Source organism: Girardinichthys multiradiatus, chromosome 8, assembly GCF_021462225.1.
Source record: "Girardinichthys multiradiatus isolate DD_20200921_A chromosome 8, DD_fGirMul_XY1, whole genome shotgun sequence".
NCBI classification, from domain to species: domain Eukaryota; kingdom Metazoa; phylum Chordata; class Actinopteri; order Cyprinodontiformes; family Goodeidae; genus Girardinichthys; species Girardinichthys multiradiatus.
In genome coordinates this window covers 17,019,379-17,033,397 of record NC_061801.1, presented here as the reverse complement: position 1 = coordinate 17,033,397, position 14,019 = coordinate 17,019,379, and the positions used below count along the sequence as shown (strand labels likewise).

The 14,019-nt window shown below is 41.4% G+C and overlaps 1 protein-coding gene across 4 annotated transcripts in view; it reads left to right on the top strand.

The window, feature by feature from the left end:
- Window positions 1–2,605: 2,605 nt before the first annotated feature.
- Window positions 2,606–14,019, top strand: part of camsap1a (calmodulin regulated spectrin-associated protein 1a) — a 29,686-nt gene continuing 18,272 nt past the window's right edge. For 2 of the 4 annotated variants that reach the window (XM_047373023.1, XM_047373022.1), the window contains exons 1-3: window positions 2,606–2,968; window positions 3,399–3,592; window positions 12,470–12,732. In XM_047373023.1, the coding sequence (XP_047228979.1) occupies window positions 3,400–3,592; window positions 12,470–12,732 (456 nt within the window). In that variant the 5' untranslated portion in view covers window positions 2,606–2,968; window position 3,399. The remainder of the gene's footprint in view (window positions 2,969–3,398; window positions 3,593–12,469; window positions 12,733–14,019) is intronic. The other 2 variants (XM_047373025.1, XM_047373024.1) reach the window with 1 other exon arrangement.

Genomic DNA, 14,019 nt, shown 5'->3' with positions numbered 1-14,019 from the left:
AGAACAAGGTAAAAAATATTTATTTGGATGACAGCAAAATTAAAATTAAAAAGTAATTCATGAAAGATACTTTAGGCACTTGTGCTACAAACACAAATCGAAAGAGGGAGAAAAACAGGATGTTATTGTTGTGTGGGATATCTAGAGGCTTATGGGCAGTGAGATAGTTTTATATATTGTGCTTTTTCAGTTATCATAATTTTAAGTGTTACAAATAATATCCCTGTCTTCTTACATATATTCTTTTAATTTGACATGCACCAGCTTAGTAAGGGAGGATGTTATTTATTGATTTATGTGGTGAATAGATATGAATGACTAAAAAAATACTGGTAAACAATAAATGAGGCAAACAAAACACAAAGAGCGTCAATTTGTTTCTTACAGTGATGGAATTTATTGAAAAAAGACCTTCCTGTCATATACAATTTTATACTTATTCAGTTTTTTTTAGATGATTTTGATATTTGTAATAGTTTGTAATAAAGTTTTTACAAACAGAATCACAGTTTTTATAGCAAGAAACACCTGTGATCAACAGAGAAATGTCGCCCCCTGCTGATTGTTTCTCTTAAACACAAACATTTGACTTAAACAGGACAATTCTGTAACCCTTTTGTTTTCTGCAAAATAACTTTAGTTCCTCACTAACAATGTTAAAATTATCCAAACTATACATCTATGCCCCAAAACATTAACTTACCAAAGGTAATTATTTTATTTGATTCTAAGAAACAATTTGCTTTTACATTATTAATAATTTAAATCACTTTGAACTACACCTTAGAAGTACACAATATATATGTGTGTGTAGATAATGCATACTTTTTCGGTAGGTAGATCACTATTTGCTTTTCCAATGTCAAACTTGAATGACCTGACAGCTCGCGTCAGCATTTTGATGATTTAAAACACACATGATGTCTGCATTTGCCTCATTTAAAGTTATAAACAAAGCCATCAGGTATGTCAATTTAATAGACAAATCATCTAAAAACTTATCTGGTGTCAGTAACTACATTAGTCTGTTATTTTATGTAAGTATTGTGTTTAGTAAGATATTAAATTACAAATCATAAATACTTAATTTTATTTAGCACTAGAACTCCCAGGGCCATCAATTTGACAGGCTTGGAAGTTCTAGTAGTAAGAATTCTGGGAGTCCTATTGGTAATGTGTGCAGCATCCACAAGAGATACAGTGCCTTACCTCTTTTCTTTACAACCACAAACTTCAGAGACAGAGGAAGGAAAAAGGAACCACTGGGCTGCACGGTGGCGCAGTTGGTAGCACTGTTGCCTTGCAGCAAGAAGGTCCTGGGTTCAATTCCCAGCCTGGAGTCTTTCTGCATGGAGTTTGCATGTTCTCCCTGTGCATGTGTGGGTTCTCACCAGGTACTCTGGCTTCCTCCCACAGTCCAAAGACATGCCTGTTAGGTTAATTGGTCACTCTAAATTGACCTTAGGTGTATGAGTGTGTGCATGGTTGTTTGTGTGTTGCCCTGCGATGGACTGGCGATCTGTCCAGGGTGTACCCTGCCTCTTGCCCATAGACTGCTGGAGATAGGCACCAGCTCCCCCGTGACCCACTATGGAATAAGCAGTAGAAAATGACTGACTGTTTTAATTTTTCTTTAACAAAAATCTGAAAAGTAGGGTCTGCATTTGTAATTAGTCATTATTTTCGCTAAATAAAATCCAGTGCAACCAGTTGCTTTCATAGGTCCCCAAATATGTAAATAGAGCCCCCATGTGAAATTTAATTCTGAGTTTAATACATCTGTTCTGTGAAGGCCTCAGAGGTTTGTTAGAGAGCATCTGGGATCACAGCATGTCAGATGTATATTTTAAAGTTGGGTTAAACTAAAACAATATGTCAAGCATTGAACATCTCACACTGCACTGTTCATTCTATCATACCATAATTAGTGCAGTATGGAATAACTTCTAAGACATGGCAATAGATTTTAACTGACAGGCAAGAAGAACAATAACCACATAAGCAGTCAAGAGGCCCATGGTAACTGCAGAGATCCACAGCTCAAGTGGAAGAGTGACAACTATTAGTTTGCCCTTTAAGGACCAGTGGCAAAAAGGCAGCCATTGTTAAAAGTAGCCATGTGTAGTCCTGCTTCCAGTTTGCAAAATAAAAGAAATATGCAAAGGACACAGCAAATGTGTGGAAGGAGGTGCTCTGATCAGGAGATATCAAGATTTATCTTTTTGGACTATTTCCCGGAAACCAAGACTGCACATTAGCACACCATCAACACAGTCATATAGTGATGGCAGCATCATGCTGAGGTTATTCTTTTGTTCAGCATCCTGGATGAAAACCTATTGGCGGCTGAAAAAGACTTGAAACAGAGGTGTACCAACCATCAGGACAATGGGATGGTTTAAATGGAAGCATGTGCATTTGTTAGAATGGCCCAGTGGAAGTCAGACCTAAATCCAGTTTACAATCAGTGGAAGTCTTAAAAGTTGCACAAGTGGTAGAAACATACCCCGAATCAGAGTTCTTCTCAGTGAGGTACTTGCTCTGCTGTCACTCTCTGCAGGACAACACCGCCCTCAGCTGGTAAGTGAGTATATTGCAGGCAGACTGACGGTAACACCCGTCCCCATAGATACAGGCTCCTGCAACAGGGCTGCCCGAGCACCGGTAGACCTCTGTCTGGAGCAATGACAGCTTCAGCATGAAGCAGGCCGTGTTTACGCTTTCAATATTCCTCGAAGACGTACTCCCGGATGGTTGCCAATCAGATTTGTTACTACTGGATTAACGACCATCCACCGCCAGCTACAGCTTTACCCCGAGAGGCCGGAGATTTGTATCGCGGGACAGGGAGGAGTCTCCCGTTATTCCACAGTTAGCTGGAGGAGCCAGGCCCAGCATGACGGCGCTTTAACATTACACCTGTCTGAAAAGCTGAGGCTGTGAACGGGACGCAAATGTGCTCTTAGAAGTGAGTCGTTCTTTATACAAATGCTGCTTAAAAGGACTGTGTTTGCAGCGTAGCCAGGCGACACTCTGTCAGCTAAGAGCAAAAATTATTGTTCGGGCAGTCAATCGTTATTCTTTTCAGCGTTAAAACGGCTGTTAAATGTAATAATATATTTTTCAAAAGTGATCGGTTGTGAATTAAATCTGTCACTGATTTGTGGCGCATCGCCATCTGATAATCATGGTTAGAAATGGGTATAAAAAGCCTCATGTGGGAATAAAAAGTGACTCGTGGTGACTGACAGCCAGACAAGGCGAGAAGGCGAGCCTGTGCCCTTTATTTTAGCCCATCATCACCAAGCAGGTGAACCAGGCCCTGCTTGTTTTGTTCTTCGATGATGTAATGCTCTTTGCCTCCACTAGCAGGGATATCTTTGTGTCTCTTCCTGCAGGATGGATGTGAGTGCTGGCAGGGACAGCACCTGGAGGAGAACAGCAGCAGCTGATGATGATGATGAGGACGATGGAGAAGGAGGAGCAGGAGGAGACATGGAGGCTCAGGTTGTACCACTGGAGCTCTACGACTGCGCTAGGGCCAAAATAGAAGCAAATCTCTGCTGGTTGTTTGCCAAAGCCTATGGCATAGGTAAGGCTTTCTCTTCACTCTGTCTTTGCCTGCTGAGATTGTTGTGCTGTAGATGTCAGTGATTTAATGTGTGAAAACTTAGAGGGTGCTTTCCAAATTAGATGTGTATAATTATGTGAAAGGAAGAGAATAGTTTATTTTTAACACTGCTCACACCCTAAACACGTATTCCACATGGTGAAACATGGTGATGGCAGCATCATGATGTGGGAATCCAGGAAGCACATGTTCTCTATCCACTCTGATTAGGTTTAAGCTAATTTACATAGAAAAATGTAAGCATATCAGTCACCATTTGTGCACAGCAGTCAAAGAAGTATCCCAAAATACTTGCAGCAAAAGGTGGCTCTACTAAGTACTAAAACAGTGGAGGGCTGAATACAAATACATGCCGCACTTTTCAGATTTTTACTTCTAGAAAAATTGGAAAATCTTGATTTCACTTTAAATGTATGCACTAATTTGTGTTGGTCTTTAAGGAAACTGAATTCCCAATAAAATACATTGTATGTTGTGGTTGTGATGCGACAAAATATGAAACAGTTTTAGTGATTTAAATATCTAAGAACTATAAAAACACGAACGCCACCTGCAACTGATTGTCATTGTTTGGACGCCTGGCAAATATGTTCCAACAAATTTGTCATTGACTCTTACACACGTACGTACAGGTAGGTAAATTGTTATCAAGTAAAATGATGTTGTACACACTGCAAAGCCTTACTATATGAGTTACAACCTTTCATTAAAACTAATAGTGCTTTATCTAAAATATAGATCATTAAAATGGTTGAATCAAGTTGTAGATGCTTATACTTCCTCTACTGATGCACTAACCTATGATAACCTGAGTGTTTTTTGTTTTTGATGGGTTGTTGCTGCCAACAATGTCAAGCTTGACCTCGAACCAACTGCTTAAGTTTAAGGCTCGTCTGGTTTTATCCTTCATAGTGCTTCAGTTGACCTGTTCTGACACTGCAGAAGCTACGATGCTACTTTCAGGCTTCAGAAGATTATTTCAGCTTTTAGATTTACTCTGTTCCAATAGTTTCTAGTCTAAAGTGTTGTTGAAAGAGCCAAAAGGCATTCAGCTCAGTAAATAAAAAACAAGAAATGAAATGATAGTTAAACACTTTAAATTAGATCTTACCTTGGAATTCGTTTTATCAGCGAATGACTAACTTAGAGTATTACTCAGCATTAACTATGTGCTGTTTCTCTGTGGTGATTGTTTAATTAAAAATCTTAAAAGTACATCTTTGTTTTTGAACTGAATCTGCTGGTCAGACTTGTGCTTATTTTGTGGCGTATGCACGCCTGCTGTGTGCTCAGGTTTCCCCCCCATGATTAAATTAATTTAGAGATGAATGTGTGAATTGACAACATCTCTTAGTGTGAAGGTAGACTGTTGTCTCAGTGTTTTTGCCCTGTGAAGGACCGCTGACGTGTCCAAACTGTACCCGTGTGTCAGCTCATCTTAGACCCCTTTTAGTTTTAATGATAAAGGTCTAACGAAAGAAAAATGATCACATGTTGCAAATTTCTAAGGTTCAATCTGATTTTTTAATCAAATATGGTACTAAAGTGTGTTTGCATCTATGTATAACTCATCATATCTGGGTGTAAGTTTTCTTTTTTGACCATCAAATGAGGAACAATCTTAATGCAGAGGTCAGTAACATTGCTGGGTCTGATTTAGGTCTGTTGAAACATTAAAATGATCACATGGCCATGCTGGTTATTATATGTCTGGAAATGACTCCTTTTATGTGGGTTTCTGTGCCACTCGCTGTCTGGACACGAGCACCCCAGCCGGACAGTGATGGATGTGGAAGCAGATACTGTGGCAGCCCTCGTGCTACAGAAAAGTTGTTGTTATGACATTGAGTTTATGACTCAGCCATACTGAGATGAAGTGTTTTCCTCCTAGAGTTCTGCATAGGACAGCTCAGCAGTTTGACTCAGACAAGGAGACGAAGCCATAAAATACAAGGCTTGTTGGTAAGGTCTACAGTTAAAACCAGATATTTATGTTCACACAAACTTTCCACAATAATTTGCTGTCATTTTGATCCGTTCCACCTGAAGGAGCTGGTGGAACTGCGCCTAGAAATCCTGTCCATAAAAGTTATGAACAGGACTGGTGACAAAGGGCACCCTGTCCAACATGCACCCGGACCATGCAATGCGGACCAAACTCCTGCTCCGCTTGTACAGAGACCGGTTGGCCCCTAATAAAGGACCCCTGATTCCATACTCCCGGAGCACCCCCCACAGGGCATCATGAGGGACACAGTCGAATGCCTTCTCCAGGTTCACAAAACACATGTGAACCGGTTGGGCAAACTCCTATGAACCCTTGAGTACCCTGTAGAGGGTATAGAGCTGGTCCAGTGTTCCACGGCCGGGACGAAAACCACACTGCTCCTCCTGAAGCCGAGGTTCGACTATCGGCCGGGCTCTCCTCTCCAATACCCTGGCGTAGGCCTTACCAGGGAGTCTGAGGAGTGTGATCCCCCTGTAGTTGGAACACACCTTCCGGTCACCCTTCTTATGTAGGGGGACCACCATCCCAGTCTGCCAGTCCAGAGGCACTGTCCCCGACCGCCACGCAATTTTGAAGAGGCGTGTCAGCCATGACAACCCAACAACATCCAAAGACTTGAGGCACTCAGGGAGGATCTCATCCACCCCCGAAGCCTTGCCACTGCGGAGCTTTTTAACCACCTCGGTGACTTCAGCCTGGGTGATGAAAGAATCCAACCCCAAGTCCCCAGCCTCTGTTTCCACTAGGGAATGCGTGACAACAGGATTGAGGAGATCCTCGAAGTACTCCTTCCACCGCCTGATAATGTCCCCAGTCGAGGTGAGCAGCCTCCCACCCCCACTGTAAACAGTGTTGGCGAAGCACTGCTTCCCCCTCCTGAGATGCTGGACGGTTTGCCAGAATCGCTTCAAGGCCAACCGGTAGTCCTTCTCCATGGCCTCACCAAACTCCTCCCAGGCCCGGGTTTTTGCCACAGCCCGGGTCACGGCACGCTTGGCCTCACGGTACCCGTCCGTCGCCTCAGGAGTCCCACAAGCCAACCACAGCCGATAGAACTCCTTCTTCAGCTTGACAGTGTCCCTTACTGCTGGTGTCCACCACCGGGTTCGGGGATTGCCGCCGCAACAGGCACCGCAGACCTTTCGGCCGCAGCTACGGGCAGCAGCATCGACAATAGTTGCGGAGAACATGGTCCACTTAGACTCTATGTCTCCAACATCCCCCGAAATCTGGTCAAATCTCTCCCGGAGGTGAGAGTTGAATACATCCCTGGCTGAGGGCTCTGCCAGACGTTCCCAGCAGACTCTCACTATGCGCTTGGGCCTGCCAAGTCTGTCCGCCTTTCTCCTATTTCCAGCGGATCCAACTCACCACAAGGTGGTGATCAGTGGACAGCTCAGCCCTTCTCTTCACCCGAGTGTCCAAAACATGCGGCCGAAGGTCTGACGATGCGACAACAAAGTCGATCATCAACCTCCTACCTAGGGTGTCCTGGTGCCAATTGCACTGATGGACACCCTTATGCTTGAACATGGTGTTCATTTTGGACAATCTGACTAGCACAGAAATCCAATAACAAAACACCACTCGGATTCAGATCGGGGAGGCCATTCCTCCCGATCACGCCTCTCCAGGTGTCACTGTCTTTTCCCACGTGGGCGTTGAAGTCCCCCAGCAGAATAATGGAGTCCCCAGGAGGGGCACTATCCAGCACCCCCGACAGGGACACCAAGAAGGCCGGGTACTCCGCTCTACCGCCCGGCCCCTAGGCCGAAACGACAGTCAGAGACCTATCCCCAACCCGAAGGCGCAGGGATGCGACCCTCTCATCCACTGGGGTAAACCCCAACATGAGACGGCTGAGCTGCAGGGCAACAAGCAATCCCACACCAGCCCACCGCCTCTCCCCGTGGGCCACTCCAGAGTAGAAGAGAGTCCAGCACCTCTCGAGGAGATGGGTTCCAGAGCCCACGCTGTGCGTGGAAGTGAGCCCGACTATTTATAGTCGATATCTCTCGATTTCATGCAATCTTCTAAACTTGAAATGATAGGACTCTGTTTTGCTGTTTAAAATTTAGTTGCCAATTACTATACATGTTGTTTTTTTTCCAACATATCATCAAAGCTATTACTATCAGCATTCCAGGAACACCAATGATAACTATAATTCATATCCTAATCCCATTTATATCTTTCAGCTAGAATAACACTTAATAACACTCAAAAGGCAGATAGATGAATTTAGTTCCAGATTCTTATTGCTTGTTTTTTTTTCTTTCATGGTCTTAATGTCCCTAGAAAACAATGGACTAATCTTGTGTCAATTGCGAAACTAGTTTGAATACATTACTGTACTGAGGTGTGTTTGAGATCATTATCTTGAAGTTTCAATGATCTTGGTGTTAATTTGAGAGCAGGTTAACGAATTAGAGCAAGTCCTCCTTTATTAGTTCTTCCATTTTGTGCAATTCATCAGTACCCCAGGGAAAAAAAAACAGCCCCACAGCATGATGATCCCACCGCCATGCTTGGCAGTTGTTGCAGTAATAAATTTGGCCTAAAACCCTCAATTTGACTCCCTGAACATATTTCTTGTCAGTCAGTCATTTTCTACCACTTATTCCATAGTGGGTCGCAGGGTACATCCTGGACAGATCGCCGGTCCATCGCAGAGCAACACACAAACAACCACGCACTCATACACCTAAGGTCAATTTAGAGAGACCAATTAATCTAACAGGCATGTATTTGGACTGTGGGAGGAAGCCGGAGTACCCGGTGAGAACCCACACATGCACGGGGAGAACATGCAAACTCCATGCAGAAAGACCCCCGGCTGGGAATCAAACCCAGGACCTTCTTGCTGCAAGGCAACAGTGCTACCAACTGTGCCACCGTGCAGCCCATATTTCTTGTCATTGTGTTAAAAAATACCTCTGAATAGAGTGAGGCTACACACATTTGTTTTCTCACATGCCATTCCCCTGGGTCTCTGGAATATATCTGGATGACAGGATATGAATTCAGAGCTATGTTTTGTTCTCCTGCTGTGCACATGAATGTTTGTACCTGTTAGCTGTGGAAACAAACAAACAAACGTCTCTTTTTTTCGTATACCTTATCTCCTCTTGGCAAATTAAAATTCAGTTAAATGTCAAAGATGTAGAAAATAGCAGCAAAATAAACCCAATTGGTCTTATTTAATTTGATCAAATTACACAGGTCCCTGGTTGCTCTGGGTCTCGTTTAGGACAGAAGACCAAAACCACTCTGATCAGCTTTAAATGCAAACCTCCACATAAATGCAGGGGTGCTGGGAGGACTGTGTTGCCTTTAAGCTGGTGTGAATGTCAGAGTCAGCCAGTCCCATGTTTAAGTGTTTAATGGGATTGGAGCTGAAGGCTTGTGTTCTGTTCCACAAAGCCTGCTTGTTTAGACTCATAATATGCTAATTCATGGCCATTCGAGACATATTTTACTAGATTTTGCACAAGAAAGTAAAAGAACCATAGATTTTTTTTTTTTTATCAGATTTATATTCTAAAATTTTTTATTAATTGTTTTCTAATGAGACAACTATGTTCTGGATCTAGATTATGCTGATTTTGAGTAGAAGTACAATGATCAGATTCAGTATCACAATATTGTAGTGGAGCTACTAAATGATCCCTTTTGGGAAAATTTAAGAGCTTTGTCTTGAGCTACTGTAGACTGAAAAAGCTGCTAGGTTGACCCTACACCATTCATTGTTTTCTGTTAGGTAAGACTGTCAGGTGGGTCCATGTGTGCATCGCAAGATAGTGTTTTTTCAGCATGTACTCTTTAGGAGGTATCTCCATTAAGCTCTCTTACTGGAATTGAAGAGCTGCATCTTTCTGCTGCATTGCCCAGAGTCTGAAAGCCCTGCGCTTCTGTCAGCAAGATCTTTGCATCCTGTCTGACAGAGTGCCTGAATTGGAACAAAGACTTTCCCTGTAAAAACCCACACACAGACAACCTTTCTTAATTCCCCTCACACTTTCACATGTGCTCACCAGGGTGGGCTGTAATGCTTAGATGAGGCGGGTGATAGGTATCGAAGGAGTATTAGCAGCAATGATTACAGAAGAGCTCCTGGCCAACCCCCTACATTTCCTCTTGCCACACACACACACACACACCATAAAACGATCAAATGAGCAGGAGATGGGACAGCATCCCAGCTCTCCTCCTATCAGCCATGCTGGCATTTCTCCCTTCATCACCCATCACCACGGCAACCAGGAAGGACAAGGAGACATTCAGGGCAGCTGAGGCTGAGGGAGCGTCAGGACAGAGAGTGGTGCGTGTTTAGGAGGAGCTGGAGCAAAACTAGACAGATTTAATCCGATTTGATGCATTGTGCAAAGAGCATTTCATACATGATCTTGGAAACTAATGCACACAAGTACTTCAGCACTGAGTGAGAAAGTGTAGACCATATCAAGCATGTAGTGGGTTGTTTAGATCCACTCTTGCTGTGTTTGTGTTTTCCAATGAGTTCTGCCATCTTTAGTTAATCGGTGTGTGTAGAGTGTTGAGCATTAACAAGTATGCATTTTATTCGATAGTGACTAAGCTTATTTGCTATGCTTGGGCTTTGGTTACATGAATCAAAGTAAATATTACAAAAAATGTTTAAAATACAAATGCCAAAGCTGTTTAAAAAGTCAAAAGATAAAACAATGGAGTTATTTGCTTTGTAAATTATATGCTATATGTGTACAAACCACAGTTTGTGTGTGTGTCTAATTTTCAAACTACACATTTGCTCTGATGTGCTCCTACCATGGACTTATTTTTGCTTCAGGTTACAATTGTCCTTGCAACTGCCTCAATTACAACAGACGCAGATGTGATCAAAGGGATAGAGAAAGGTATTGCTGGACGGAAAACAGAGAAAACTGGAAGCACTTCTCAAGGATTGATGAACAACAACTGGCTATATTAGAAAGGGATCAGAGTGCTGTTTCTATATTCGAAAGTGATGTGATGTGAAGGTTAAAAGTACCAACATATTTAGGTAAATTGCAGTCATGGTAAATGGCTTTTGATTCTCTAAGACGACAGCCGTTTGCATCACCCGACTGCATGAAGTCTGCTGATAGATGGTTGTAATACCCTTCTTATCACAAAAAGATGTGATTGAGGTTAACAAAGCACAAGTGTTACTATTTATTCTAACACTTTATATCTTTGTATTGACTATATGTAATATTTTTGCAATCCGGTACATTTTAAACTTGAATGAGTGATTTTAACCTTTGAATGCCCCTCCCCCTCATCTGTTTTATAGTGTTCATAACAGCTGTTGTCTTCTCTCCTCGTCTTCTTTTTGGATTTACTTTATTCATTGTTTTCATTTCTGAAATCTGGCGATTTTTGTCTTGATAGATGTGTTGCTGAGGTGAGTGGAGTGGCCAAACTTGTATTCAAGTAATAGTAGCACTACTTCAACATATTTTTACTCTAGTAAAAGTCAAAAGTAGTCATTCAAGAAATTACTCTGGTGAGAGTAAAAAAGTTATATAGTGGATGCTGTATCTGCATCCACTATCTGAGTTAGCAGACCAGGCTTATGACATTCTTGAGTTGTGGTCAAGGGCCACACTAAATCATTCCGAGGGCCACAAATGGCCTCCGGACCACACTTTGGACATCCCAGGGTAAGTCAAGCTTTTTCATTGAGTGAAGTTACTCATGTTTGGTAGAGTAGCCAGAAACATGACTCCAGTAACAGTAGTGATACTTATTATAATAGTACTCAAATCAAAGTAAAAAGTATGGTGCAGTAAAAGTACTCCTAGAAGTATTTTCAAAAAGTTACTCCAGTAAACGTAACTGAGTAAATGTAATTAATTACCCACCTCTGGTGTGTTGTAACAATAGATGCTAACTTTGGAGATTGCTGATTTGCAAAAAATTGATTGAAAGGACCTTGGATTATTTGAGTTGGCCGTGTGCTTAACTCCAGTTTTCTCTAAAGCTGATCAAATGGGAGCAGCAAAATCTAATAAGTGTTCATTTGTGAGGCTTTCTCTCTAATTCAATCTGCTGTGGGATTCACTTCGAGCTGAGAGGAAAAAGGAAGCATCCTGTGTTCAAAGCTTAAAAATGAGGGTAGCAATGAAAACATTTTTTTTGTTTCATTTGTGCATCAATTAAAAATCTTAAGAAAGATGATATGAAAAAACTGGACTGTTTTGGCTACTTTTCTATTAATGGTTAATGAAACAAATTCAACACTGAATAAGAGTCCTATTGATCATCTCATTTGACTCACTGTGTAAATCAAATGTACTTTGTTGATAGGAGTGGATCCGTCACTATTTATTTGCAATGTAAATAAAAACAAAAAACAGCTTGGTTCTTGTCACCACCTATCTGCATCAGTGCAGAACGCGCTGCAAGCTAATTGTCTTGCAGGTCTTAAATCTGGATTAACAAGTCCTAGGCATATAAAAATAGCTTCCAGCTTAAACATCACCCTTAAGTCTGTTAACTCATTGACTTTAAGCCTTTGTTTCACAGCATGCCTACCTGACATGTTGTTCAGCATCTGAGTTTGTCCCTGGGCTAAGTTTTTTTTTTTTTCTCCAGACAGTCTAATACCTCGTTAGAGCTTTGTGGTTATGTAACATGGTGAGAAACTAGTAAACATGTGTTTGTAAAGAAACATTTGTGTGAGTGACGGTGCAGGATATTTTTTTTGGCTTAAAGGAAATTCATTACATCAAAAAACAACTTCCTGTCAAGGAAGTTGTTAACAAATTGAGAAATTCAAGTGTTGTGTGATCATTACTACTTTCCAGATCACATCCCTTCGGATCTTCGCGACCCATTCTATACAGACCAGTATGAGCAGGAGCACATCAAGCCCCCGATCATTTACCTGCTGCTATCTGGAGAGCTCTACAGCCGGGTGTGTGGGCTCATCCTTCCCGCTGAAGAGGCCGCCTCCCTCCAAAACCACCAATCTGTCATCCAAGCCCTCTCCAGAAAAGGGATCTATGTCCTGGAGACCAACAACACACCAGTGTCTGATCTGGATCTCAGCTCGTCTCCCATCAAAATGGTTGGTACTTCCTTCTGACTATAACTGTCATTTGTTTATTTAATAACGGGATCCAGTGGTTTCAAGAACTGTTCGTATCATACGCAATTACCCTACAGCTGCTGTGAGCTTCAGACTTGTTAAAAACATCTTGCGCTTTTTGCATTTTCTCTCATGGACAGAAGTATACGGCAAACTGTTACCTAGAAACCCCTGAACTAAACAAACGTTTGGCTGCAGTTTGTTTAAAAAAGGTATTTGGTTTGTCATGTTATCTTGTTATCACAGTAAATAAAGAATCTAAGAAAATAAAAGTAAAAATTACAGGTTTTCAACAAGCAAGCAGGTCTTTTGTATTATCTGGCTGCTGAATAGCCTCGCATGTCTAGTTTTTCTAGACTACCCAGAACTAAAACTTAGGGTAGCATTCATCAGCTTATTAAAATAAAAATGAACATTCCTCCTGGTCATTTGGAGCGTAAACTGGTAATTGTTGGCAAGGTCAGAATGCCAGTATTGTATGATATAACTTGTTCCATTGATTTACAGTCCCAAAGCTGTGTATTAGTAAAGCTTAATCAGCCATTCATTTTCATTGACTATCACCTACTTTCTGCAGTCACATAATCCAACAAAACTGTGAAATTACACATAAAACTCCCCATTTATGGCAAAATAAACTTCCCATTTGGATTTTAGCTGATCTCATTTGGTTTTTACTATACAAAACAACAGCATACAGATGTTGCAAATGCACCTTTTATTAGATATGTGTATATTGTACATTGTAAATTGTAAATTTGTATATTCTGTAATGCAAAAACAGAACAAAAGAGCAAAGTGTACCGGAGTCAATTTCCTTGTTTGTATGTACGAACTTGGCAATAAAGCTGATTCTGATTCTGATTCTGAAATGCAAGCTGAGAATGTTGCAGTAAATAATTAAATATCGGATGTGACAGTTTTGCTGGTTTTACAGGCTCCACAAAAATATTTATGAGGCACAAAGTACAACATATTTATTTAATGGGAATTCTTTCCACTAAGATGTTAGTTATATCCTCCACAGTTGTGAAAACAGAACATCAACTGTGAATTGATGTGTTTGTTCTCAAATAGAGATGCTTAAGAGTCCTGCGGCAACCATTAGACATTGAAACAAATGAAAATGCTTCAGTCTCATAAAACGTCCTTTTGTGATGGAGTCTGAAAGAATCCATAGCCATTATTTGTTCATATTCTAAATAAACGTATTATTCTAATGCAAAATGAATGCACAAATCATCAACATCATTCTAAATCTCTGTC